General features: G+C 45.9%; 1 protein-coding gene across 1 annotated transcript in view; it reads right to left on the reverse strand.

Annotated features, from left to right (window-relative positions):
- SCTR (secretin receptor) overlaps positions 1–12351 on the reverse strand; it is a 52665-nt gene that overhangs the window by 10790 nt on the left and 29524 nt on the right. The window contains exons 6-8 of the mRNA XM_012724574.1: positions 10230–10383; positions 1949–2009; positions 521–590 (exon numbers count right to left, since the gene is read on the reverse strand). Of these exons, the coding sequence (XP_012580028.1) occupies positions 521–590; positions 1949–2009; positions 10230–10383 (285 nt within the window). The remainder of the gene's footprint in view (positions 1–520; positions 591–1948; positions 2010–10229; positions 10384–12351) is intronic.

Genomic DNA, 12351 nt, shown 5'->3' on the forward strand with positions numbered 1-12351 from the left:
TTTACTTTTATCAGTAGGCATGTTCTCTCTGTCTCAAAATCTCATCTTTACTCTCAGAGTAAGGATTAGGTCACCCCCTTCTTGCCTGGTGTGTGATGATTCCCCATCTCTGTCCTTGATTACCTAGGTCCTAAAATAGGATAAGTATTCTCGCTCTGTTCCAACACACTTTAGAAATGACAACCATGTGAATTCTACCTACATATTCATTGTGTTTCCTTGACTACTCCTACTCCATCTGATGCTGTCTGGTTTACTTGTCTAGCCTGAGAAGAACCCAGAGGGTTATGGTGTGACTTAGTTCATGCCTCAGCACAGATAAGAGCCGATTCTGTGAGCTCTTGCCTCCTGCGTGGCCCCCACCCCCTTCCCAGCTAACATACTTTGAGGTGGAATTTCCAGCCCCTTGTGCCGCAGACCAAGCTTTAGCAACTTTGTCATTTGTTCCTGTCTCCTAGCCCTCTGTCCCTGCAGGCCAGGTACCCACTGGAGCCCAGCTCAGGGGAGAGTGGCCACTCACCAGGATAGAGAGGATCACAGGCCCTCGAATGACCCACCAGATGGACGCGTTGGTGTTGATATCCCAGCACCTGTGGAGGGACATCCAGGCATGGTGAGGAGAGAGGCTGGGCTGGCCAGGAAAGACTTGCCCCCCCCACTATGGCACTGACCCTCTGTGGTGCTCAGTAACCACGATCTCCCCCCACCCAACCCCCCCCTCCCCCCCCCGCTGTCTAAGAGCCCTGTTGTTTCCGAGAATGCCCAGTCAGCCTTTGAGGGGCACCTGTGTGGGAAGCGAGCAGTGGCCGACTCTGGATCCCCAAGCTGGGCCTTGTCAGAATTCACCGGGGAGCATGGAAGTAAACTGTCCATAGCAGCAGGCTGTGGGGTAAGGGGGTACTTGGCAAACTGGACAGCACGTGCCTGGTCTAAGGCAGCTGTAATTCTGTGCCAGCTGATTTTTTGCCACAAGGGAAAATGTGAAATGTTCTAGAACTTCACAATTTTTTTAAGAGAAGCTAAAAACTTGAATAAAAAAAAAAAATTGGGTGCTCTCCCTGGTGGCACAATGGGTTAAAACACTGCATTATGAAACTCTACGAAGCCACTGCTCCATGAGTTTGATCGTGGCAGACCTTTCCTGACCCGCCCGCTGTTCCCCTCATCAGTGTACTTTGTCAGTCAGCCTGTTCTGCTCCTACCCTGTTTCTGGTGCATCCTCTCACCACCCCTGCACCTCCGGCCTGCACCCCAGTTCTGTAGCATAAATACACCTTTTTATTTAAAAAAAATTGAATTCATCCAACTTAAAGCATTATTTTGAAACAGTCATTCAAGCTGACTTTGGACTTCAGACACTTGCAAGCCTGATCTGCTCTCATCCACTTACTTGCCTGGTTGGATCAAGAGGCTCTTTAAGAAATGGTCTCCCACTTTATCATACTGCCTCCCTCCTTGCCTGACTTCTTTCAAGGGCCTTCTCCCAGGGGCCTCCCTGGGCTCACCGGCCACCTCAGCACTTCACACCTTTGACACAAGACTAGACCTCTGAGGTGTCCCCATCATTAGCCGCTCTCCTGCTTCTGACTCTGCAGGGCTTTCAGACACTAGGACTTGGAGGAGAGTGGCCATGGGGTAGGGCAGCAGGTCCTGTGAGTTTCTCACGGAGCAGCACCTGACTGGCACCTGACCTCAGCATGGCTGTTGGGCAGGCAGACTGCTGAGGAGGCCCAGGAGGGTGCAGGCTGCAGAGGCCGCTCAACCAGCAGCAGACTCACACCTATCAAAAGAGGGGGTACTCAGCAGCCTGGTGCTCCAGAGAACTTGGCTGTTGTCCCGTGTCTGGGAAACAATCCTCTTCTAGAGAGCCCCAAAGAAGTGTCCATCCCATCTGAAGAAGCAGACAATATAAAGTGCACTCTTGTTACCTCTCTTTCCAACAACTCACCCAACATCTTCCAGAAAGTACCTGGTGATGGCCCATGAAGCAACAAAAATGGCTGGGGAACCTGAGGATAAAGATAAAGAGAGAGGTAGAAGAAAGAACTCTCACTTTTCAGTACACATATGAGAAATGGGTGAGTAGTGATCCTAACCAGGTGCCAAGTTCTGGTTTCTGTTGGGAGTGACCAAATGCGGAGATTTACTGAGGGACTGGATAAGGGCAGTAATAAATCAGGCCTTGCATCCAAAGGTGATAAGGTGGTAATAAATTGGGCTTTGCCTTGAGTCCGGGATGGGACTAGATAAAGCTGATAATGAACTGGGCCTTACATCAAGGGACATAGCGATAGTCACCCTTTTGGAATCTGAGTTCAGAATCCACATAAGAGACCCTTCCCCCCTATAGGGCTGGCAGTAGCTGTGGACCCCACTCTGGGGGCTCCGTCTCAGCTGCTGTCCGGGAGCAATAAACTCTGCTTGCTCAGCCTTTCTGTCTCCGCCTTCCTTTCTTGCAGCCAGTCACAGAAGTTGGGACAAAACATTTTCTATGGAAACACCATAGTCATCCTGTATAAATGAAAAGCCATGTGTGTCTAGGGAGCCAGGGATGCCCTGGGAACAGAGGAAGGGAAGTTGGATCCAAAAGGCCACCTGGGGCTGGAATCTCCTGGGAGCTAAGCCCAGACTCCAGATGACCTCTGCAGGGGAAGACAGGGACCAGGACACCTAGGCGGGACCTTGGGGCCTATGGTGCAATTGGGAGGCTCCTTTCCCAAACTGGGGCATGCTGGACAGTGGGGGATGTGGCCATGAGGGACACCTCGATTTTATGTGTAAGGAGCTTGTCCATTCAACAGGCAATGAAAACAATCAATGTCACGTTTAAACAAAAGATTGTTTGGACTAGCAAGTAAAAAGCACAGAGGAATTGAAGAGAAAATATAAATATGTTAAATATGTCAAATTGAGCTTAAATGTTTATCTTTCTATTCTCCAGACACTCCTACCATATGACAGTAAAGATATAAAATTGACGCAAGCCCATCAGCACAAAGAACGGAAGATGCCAGCATGCTTGGGAGCTGGAGAGCTGGCAGAGAATAGAATAGAGACAGCAGGAACACAGCACCAGCGGGGAGGCTGCTGGGACAGTGGCTGAGGGGCTCAGGAGCTGGGAGCACCAGGGACCCCAGGAGGGAGGAGACAGGGTGGAGTTGGAACAGCAGGATGGTTCGGAAGGAGTTAGCAGGCAGAAGTTCTCCCCATGGCTAAGTACTGATAACTGTTCGATTCTGACCAAAGTTTATTGTCTGGGGAAACTGAGTCACAGAAAGGGTGGCAGGGGATTCTTAGCTGACCACACGGATGAAGTAAGAGTCTCCACTGTGCTGCCTCTCGCCACATGTACATAATGAGCACTGGATATGGGGCTGGTTCCAAGTTGAGAGAAGGCTGAGGATGAAGGAACTCCAGGCATAGGTAAGCAGAAAATCAACAAGAAGAAGGCAAAAAAAGTGGTAAAATAGCTCAACAAAATGAGGGTGGCCACAGCTCAGCAAAGACCACCTGTCTGTGGCAGTCTGCAGCCCTTCCTGAGAGAGAAAGGGAGATACAGGGTGTGGGTAGAAGGGCAACCACATGAGGTAGCAGCTGGAGAGAACCAGCTTCCCTAGCTGACAGTGTAAGTATCCCTGCATTTAGACTTGCACGCAGTCAACCCCTTTCTGGGCCTTTTCCTGTTGCAGGGAGCTCTGATTGCTTTAATCGGCTTTCTAAACTCACGCTCTGTGCTGTGTCCTTATCTCCCCCCAACCTCCTGTTGCTTAGTTTTCACACCTGTGCACTGAGGTGGCTCCCAGTCACCCACCTCCCACATGAAGCAGGAAATTAAAAAATTCTTCTCTGCAGTTGTATCACTCCAGACAAGGGTTTATAGGGGGATCTTTGGGAATAACCAACCCTTATATACACACACACCACTGCTATTTCCAGACCAGTCTCCCTAGAGAAACATGTAAGCCCCCCACACCCATCCCCAAAATACACCACTGCCTCACTCAGCTCTGAAGTGACTCATTCTTAATTAGAACAGTCAAGGCCACTGACTTCTGAAGAAAGCTGATTATGTAAAGGACAAAGGAACTCAGAGGAAACAAACCATACAGGCTGCAGGAGGAACTTGAAAAAAACAAGGCTGAGGAATATCATCAGAGAGATGAGAGAAAAGATTACCTCTTCAAGACACAAACAGGATATCCAAAACCGGAAGCACTCAGAGAACAAGGAAGAGGGCTTAAATATATAATAACCAAGATTAAAAAAATTCCATAGATGGCTTGGAAGATAATGACTAGGAATCTAAAAAGCAGAACAAAAAATGGAACGAAAAATAGAAAAGAAATAAGAACATTAGAGGTTGACTCTAGGACATGTGCTATCTGATTAATAGTTTCAGAAAAAAGGATATAAACCAGAAGGAAAGAAATGTTCAAAGAGATAAAGTAAGAACATTTTCAAGAAATGAAGACTGTGAGTTTCCAGATGAAAGAGTCACAGGGTGCCAGTAGAAAGGATGGGGACAGATCTGCATCAGGACATATCCAGTGACATTTCAAAACACAGGAACACAGAACAGATCTTGCAGCTTATCCAGAGAGCAATGACCAGGGAATAGATGAGATGGCACAGGATGCTAAAACAGAAGGCCTTCAAAATTCTGAGGGTGGGGAGGACTTTTCCACCTAAGATCTATGTCCACCAAAACTATGAATAAGGTGTGAACATTGAAAAAGTATTCTTAGATAGTTAATGCAAAAATAAAAAAGAAACTTTCATGCACTCACTGTTAGATACTGCAGGATGTGCCCCAACATGACTAAAGAGTAAACCAAACCAAGGGAGACACGAAACAAGGAACAGAATTTGTGCAGGAAAAAGGAAATTCTTAGCATGAACATTAAGGGCCTTGAACATGTCTAGAGAAGAGGCAGCTCAAATAGAGCAGGAGGGTAGAAGGCTCTAGAAAGAACACTGGTGGGTTTATTAGTAGTATAGGTTGAGTAGTACACCCATCTAATTCATATGCATCCAGGATCTTCGATTATGACCTTGTTTGGAAATAGTCTTCATAGGTGTCATAAGTTGAGTTCATGTGTATAAGGGTGATATTCACAGAGAGATGCCAGTCTAATATGACTGTATTCTTATAAGAAACCATGACAGACACCAAGAGAGAGGAGACTCAGGTCTCTAAGCTAAAGGTGGCCAGACACCATCAGAAGCCAAGAGAGTGGCTGGGATCATAATGTCCCTCAAAGCCCTCAGAATGAATCACCGTATGGAAACCTTGATTTTGAACTTCTGACCTCCAGAACTTCAAGACATTAAAATATCTGTTGTCCTAAGCCACCAAATTTGCAGCAATTTTTATGACAGCCCCAGGAACTAAGGGAGGGCCTGTTGCATTTGATGAGTTGGAGGGTTAAGCAGTGGAGGATTTTCGAGTTCTGTGGGAGCATTAATGGCAACAACATAAAACAAATAAGCAAATTAAAAGTTTTTCTATGAAAAAGAAAATGTTAAATAAGAATGGGAGTAAAATCATCAACACCATAAACAACAGTTGATTAGAAAAATGAAATATACACTAAAGATTATTTAACCAAACATTGTGGAAAACTTAACAGAAGGATGGATTTGGTGGATGGAGAAATTTATGTTTATCCTTCTATTATAAGGAATAAACAAATAATTCTTCAGAGAGGAATCAAAGAATAATGAATTATTGTTTTAAAACAAGAGAGAAAATATTAGGAAGAACAGCTTATGAGTAAAGGGCATTATATCTGGAGAGCAAAACTCAGGAAAAGGAAGTTCCAGTCAGCTGTAGCCCTAGTTAACCTTTTAAATCAAGTACTAAGATGACTTTGATAGCAATAACAAACTTAAAAATATCCCTGCCTCAATTCTGGGTGCTTTGGACAGAAAACATGAGCTGCAGGTCACTGTCTTACATCTCTAAGAGTTGGTGGAGGCCTCCCTCGTGGTGCAAGGGGTTAAGTCTCAGCACTATCAAGCTATCACCAGCCACTGCGGCATGAGCTCCGTCCCTGGCCAGGAGCTGACCCACATGGTGCAGCAGACCTCTCCCGTCTTGCTGGCTGCTCCCCTCTGCAGTGTATTTCAGCCAATCTGCCGTTCTGCTCTCCACTGTCACTGGTGAATTTTTTCACCCCTCACCTCTTGACTATACTCCAGCTCTTGTATACATAAATAATTAAATCTTAGGTGGAAAAAAAAGACAAAAAAGAATGAGTTGGTGGGAAAGTCTGGAAAGCTAATGGCTTGACTCTGTTTCTTAGCATGTATCCCAGACCAGTATTATCAGATCACTTGGGATCTTGGGAGATATACTGTCTTGGGCCCCTTCCCACTTAGGACTCTGAACCTGGAGTCCTACCCACTGGATTTGACACCCACTGCTTCTCTGGTTGATCCTGGAGCTGGCCTACCTTTGAGAACCACCAGTTAAAATTCACTCAGTGCATGAAGAATGGTTCATCTCCCCTAAAAACCAAAGGTATCATCCTTTCCTGGGTCCAGATTTATACCTTAGCCACCCTGAAAAGTAAGAGCTTTCATTAAGTATTAAAAACCTCTAGAGCATTCACTCCTGACTCAGTAATCCAATTCTTGGTTTCCATATTATACATGGAATAACCTTTGTCCATGTAAGTATTCCTCACTGTGTTCTATATCACAGTTAGAAATAATTTGAATGTCAAAAAATAGGCATTTTGTTAAATATGTCCAAGAATAATTAAACACGTTGAAGGAAGAGGGCTTCCCTGGTGTCCTAGAGGTTAAATATCAGTACTATCAGTACGACGTCCTGAGTTCAATCCCCAGCCCAAAAGCTGACCAATATATGACACAGCAGACCTCTCCTGTCTCACCCACTATTTCCCTAGGCAGTGTAACTCACCAAATCTGCCTGTTTTGCTCCCCACTGTATCTCTGGTGAATTCTCTCACCAGGTATCTCTGGCCTACACCTAGGTCTTCTACACAAAAACAAATTAAAAATTAACGGGCCCTCCCTAGTGGCACAATGGGTTAAAGGGCAGCATTATGAAACTATCCACAGCCATTGTAGCACAAATTCAATCCCAGCCAGTCAGGGAGGCTATCCATATGATATAGCAGACCTCCCGTGTCTCGCCTACTGCTCCCCTCAGCAGTGCATTTCAGTCAATCTGCCTATCCTGTTCCCCATTCTGTCTCTGGTGAATCCTCTCACCCCTATACCTCTGTCTGTTACCCCAGTTCTTGTATGCATAAATAAATAAATCTTTAAAAAAATATTTAAGGAAGAGTTGGTTTGATGGGGAGTACAAAGTACACTTATGTATTAATAAAAGAAGCAAAGTTCAAAATTCTACATATAAAAAAACTACAACTATGTGAGAAAAAAATCTGTTAGTAGGGGAAAAAAGGCTGGAAGGAAACCCCAGACAATGTTCAAGGGGGTGGGTCTAGGTTACATTTTTTTTTTTCTACTTAAAAATAATTACTTTGGGTCCTCCCTGGTGGCACAACAGGTTAGGACGCAGCACTGCAAGCAAGCCGCAGCTGCTTCATGGGACTCCATCCCTGGGGCCCTAAGGTGATCCACAAGGCACTGGATCCAGGCAGACCTCTCTGACCCACCCACTGTTCCCCTCAGCAGTGTACTTCGTCAGTCAGCCTGTTCTGCTCCCTGCTCTGTCTCTGGTGAATCCTCCCACTGCCCCTGCACCTCTGGCTTGTATCCCAGTTCTGTATGTATAAATAAATAAATCTTTTAAAAAATTGACTTTTTGCAGGGTGTATACTCACTAAGCAACCTCTCCCTGGGGAAACCAGTACAAATTGAGGGAGGGGGCACTGCCCTTGAAAGAGAAAGTGTGCTTACAGGTGGAGCGCTGTAGGTTCCAGCACCAATCCTGATCTCCTAAGGCTGTACAGGCAGAGAGGCCACGAGGGAGGGAGCCGCCGTGATTTTATGTGCTGTTCCATCTTTGGAACCTGGCATATAGTCAATGCCCAATAAATATTTTTTATTATCTCATTAAGCCTCCCATAAACCCAAGACCGAGATATTATCACAAATTAATATTATTTCCCAGCTGGACTACAAAGTCTTGGAATGATGGGAGTGTTTTGTTTTGGTTTTGGTTGCAATCTCTCCAAGTCCTTCTGAGCATCTAGTGCTCAAAGCGTTGAAGAAATTCTAGTCCTGATATTACAGATGATGAAGCTGTCCATGTTCACGCAATAAAATCCTGGCAAATCTGGCATTCAGAACCCGGTGGATTGAACTTTACACTAGCTGCTCTTTTAGCATTCTGCTGCATCAGGCAAGTCCCTAGAACTCTGCGGCTATCGGTGTAGGCGGAAATCCAGAGATGCGCAGAGACCGCAGCTCCTGCTGGCCAAAGGTGACGTACTAATGGTGCTGCCAAGGTTCAGCAGGAGGGCACAGCAGTCTCTGGCAGTGCAGGTGACTTCCAGATGGTCTGATGAGAAGATAGGGCCTCACAGTTAGGGGTGCAGACCAACAGAAAAGACAGGGGAGGCCTTTCCTGGCAAAGGGCATTTCTTAGTGAAAGGAACCAAGAGCTGATGGTGGCTGCACATGACTTTCCTTGTAAGCCTGTGATTCAGCCAGAGGAAACTAGTTCTCTGTCTAGAACCCAGTGCTAACATTCATGTGTTTATCACATAAATAACTGGTGAGCGGATGGATGGACAGATGAATGGACAGATGGACAGATAGATGGTTGGATGGGTGTTTGTTAATGGCAGAATCAAAGTTAATTCAAGCCTTGATTTGAATTCCACGTCTCTCCTCATCTGCAGTGGGAGTCAAGCAAGTTATGTCATGTGTCTAAGCCAAAGTTTCTCTGAGTGGCCTCTGGGGATTGTTATAATGACTAGATAATGCAGTCAGAGTGCTGAGCCAAATGCCTGGCATGCAGCAAGTGCTCAAGAAATGGGAGTTGGTATCACCTTCAGTGACTAGAAAAAAAAAGGGAAGAGATGCAGCAGGGCCTAGAGTTGGCTGTCTTGCTACCATTTTCCCTCCTTCCTAGAAACCAAATCCAAAATTTTCATTGGGAAGTTACGTGGCTTGAGTAGCTTCAACCAGTTAAATATATCCCATTCCTTCAGGCTCTGTGACGTACAAGGATGTGTATGAGACTTAAGCTAGTCCAATCAGAGTGAACTTCAGGGTATTTACTTAGAAGTTCTGATTCTTCCTCACTGGCCTTACAAGGTCCCTCTTTTCTCTCACTGAGCTTCTGGCCGGAAGCCAGTTTCTAGGGCTGCCACATGGAACTTGTCCAGGGAGGAGGCGGGTGCTGCCACCCTGCTGGCCAACGGAATTCTCACTCAGAGGTTCTGATTTACTTTTCTATCTTTCCTCAGATATAATAAGGAAATCAATAGCCTAGAAGCTCCTACAGCTACACTGGGATCTTCAGCCTAAGGATAAAACTGATGTTACAGAAGGTAGTCAGGGCCCTGCCTGGTAGCACAATGGGTTAAAGTGCAGCATTATGAAGCTATCCACAGTTACTGCAGCAAAAGTTCAATCTCCAGCCAAGGAGATTACCTACATGGCATGACAGATCTCTCCTGACCCATCCGCTGCCCCCATCAGCAGTGTGTTTCAATTAATCTGCCTGTTCTGCTCCCCTGTTCTGTCTCTGGTGAATCCTCTCAGCCCCTGCACCTCTAGCCTGTACCCCGGTTCTTGTGTGCATAAATAAATAAATATTAAAAAAAAAAGTCAGTCAACAGACAAAAATATTGTCCTTCATAATTCAGCCTGACCTGAAGCCCTGGAATCCCTGGACTTTGCAGCTCCATGAGCCAATTAACTTCTTTTATGTCATATTTTCTGATATCTATAGTCTGATACCTTTCATACAGAAAGCAAGCAGAAATGAGGACACATGAATGGAATGTTTAAGGAAGATAAGGCAACTGGTGTTGCATGATATGAAACTGTAAAAGGATCTGGATGCCAGAAACTATGTGTAAATTTAATTGTTATTTCCTTTTGACAGTTACAAAAATTGAGGTAAGGGGGTTAAAACATCAAGGAACTTGCCCAAGGTCACACAAATTAATTTTCTTATCTGAGGGTAGAGCTGGAATCAGAAACCAAATCCTTCTGATTCTGGAATAATTGTTCTTCTCCTAAACCACACAGCTACTGTTACTCATGGAGAAACATACCCCATCCAAGGACAACAAATCCGTGCAGGCACTTCCTTTCTGAGAAGAAGGAGATGACGAGGAGTGTGTGGAGGTACAGGCCTTCCACCAGCAGCCAGGCGTAGTTGGCCATGATGCAGTACTGGAAGAAGACCATTACCAGCTTGCAACCCACCTGGACAGGGAGAGGAATGTGAGTCCCAGGCCGGGTGACCTTGGGCTTCCCTCTGGTGACAATCCCAAAGGAAGTAATGGTAACATAACAGTCAGGGCCCAGGCCAGAGTGAGCCTCTGGGCTCCTGCCCATCCCTGTGGCCTTCCACATTAAGAGTTCTCTCAGGAGTGGAAGTTCACAAGCCAACAGTGTTGGTCAAGATGGCAATGGGTCAATGGGAAAGCAGGAACTACATTCAGATTCTGGAACCGGCAGCCAGTTGTGAGATGATGCCATGTCCCAACTGCCTCATTTTTCAGATGAGGCAATTGAGGCTAGACAGTTGTTCTTTCCAAGCTCAGTTTCCCTGGAAGCAGATAAAGAAAGGATGTGCCAAGTATAGGAGGCAACACTGATTGTGGTAAAAATGGCCCCTACGTGGTGCACTGTCTCTGGAGGGGAGGCTGCTACACAGCAGACTGTGGCTTCCCTTGATGCAGGGACTCTTCTCACTGTCATGTCACTCACAGGGACCCCTGGAAGTTATGCCCATGGCATTTGAGCATGAGGTTCCTATACCTGCCTGGCTTCCTCACTGGCCTTACAAGGGCCCCCTTTCCCCTCACTGAGCTCCTGGCAGGCAGCCAGCTCCTAGGGCTGCCACATGGAACTTGTCCATGGAGGAGGAGGGTGCTGTCACCCTGCTGGCCAACAGAATTCCCACTCAGAGGTTCTGATTCTAGCTTTGGCCCATAGATGGCTTGCAAGTTAGATGTTTAGGAGAATCCGAGATCTACTGCTGGCCAGTGTTAGACTTCTCACCACTGTTCATTGATGGGATGGGTTCTGGATTTAAGCTCCCAATTCTTAGTTTTGCGCTCTTACTTCATTCTGGAAATCTCCCTGGGAGACATGGGCCCTAATTAATGGAGTCTGAGTCAGAACACACACACATACACACTCACACAAACACAATATAAATAATATACACTTAACAGGTCTGTAAAGAACTATAGGTTGGAGGGCCATTCTGGTGGCGCAAGGGTTAAAGACAGTACTATCAGGCTGTTGCCAGTCATTGCAGCATGAGTTCAATCCCCAGATCTCTGACCTGAGAGGTCACCCACATGTGGTGCAGCAGACCCCTCCTGACCCCCGTTGCTCCCCTCAGCAGTGTACTTCAATCTATCTGCTCATTCTGCTCCCCACTTTATCTCTGGTGAATCCTCTCAGGCACGTCTGGCCTATACCCAGCTCTTGCATGCATGCATAAATCTTAAAAAAAGAAAGAATTATAGGTTCGCTGAACCAATCCCAATTTCCAATCTTTTCCCCCTTCTGCTATGGAGACAGTGATAATAAAAAATAATCCCTCAACTTCCTTTGCATCTAGATGTGACCACATGACAGTTCTCCCCAATGAGCTATAAACAGGAGTCTGGGGCTGAGGTGTAGGGGTTGGGGGAGAGCTTCCTTTCCCAGATACAAAGGCAAAGCCTCTCAAGGAGGCTCCCTTTACTCCTTCTCTTGAATAGGATGTGAGGGCTTGTATTATTGCAGCCGGATTGCAAACATGTGGTATAAGGAGTGAACAGAACAGAAAGGAAAAAATGTCTGTCCTTCATGGCATCATGGAATCACAGAGCCACCTCTGGATTGCCCATCTGTTGACAGCTTATGCAGGAAACTGCCCTATCTGTTTAAGCCACCGATACGCCTTACTGCTATGTGTAGCAAAAGGTATTCCAAAATGATACACAAAGCAATATTGCATTGAATTAAAGATTCATCTGTGTATCTGAAGGAAGACGTGGGTTCCATTTAACAAAACATGATTTTTTAATGCAAGCATACTGGCATATGCTTGCGCTTTTCTGTCTACAACAAATTCCAACCCACTCTAAACTTGACCATCTGTCTACAGCTGGGACTTGGCAGCAAGAAGGAAAAGAAGAGCCTTGTTGTGTGTGGAGTTGTATGGCACCGCCT

This window comes from Condylura cristata, unplaced genomic scaffold (genome assembly GCF_000260355.1).
Source record: "Condylura cristata isolate star-nosed mole 26May11 unplaced genomic scaffold, ConCri1.0 scaffold00002, whole genome shotgun sequence".
Lineage (NCBI taxonomy): Eukaryota > Metazoa > Chordata > Mammalia > Eulipotyphla > Talpidae > Condylura > Condylura cristata.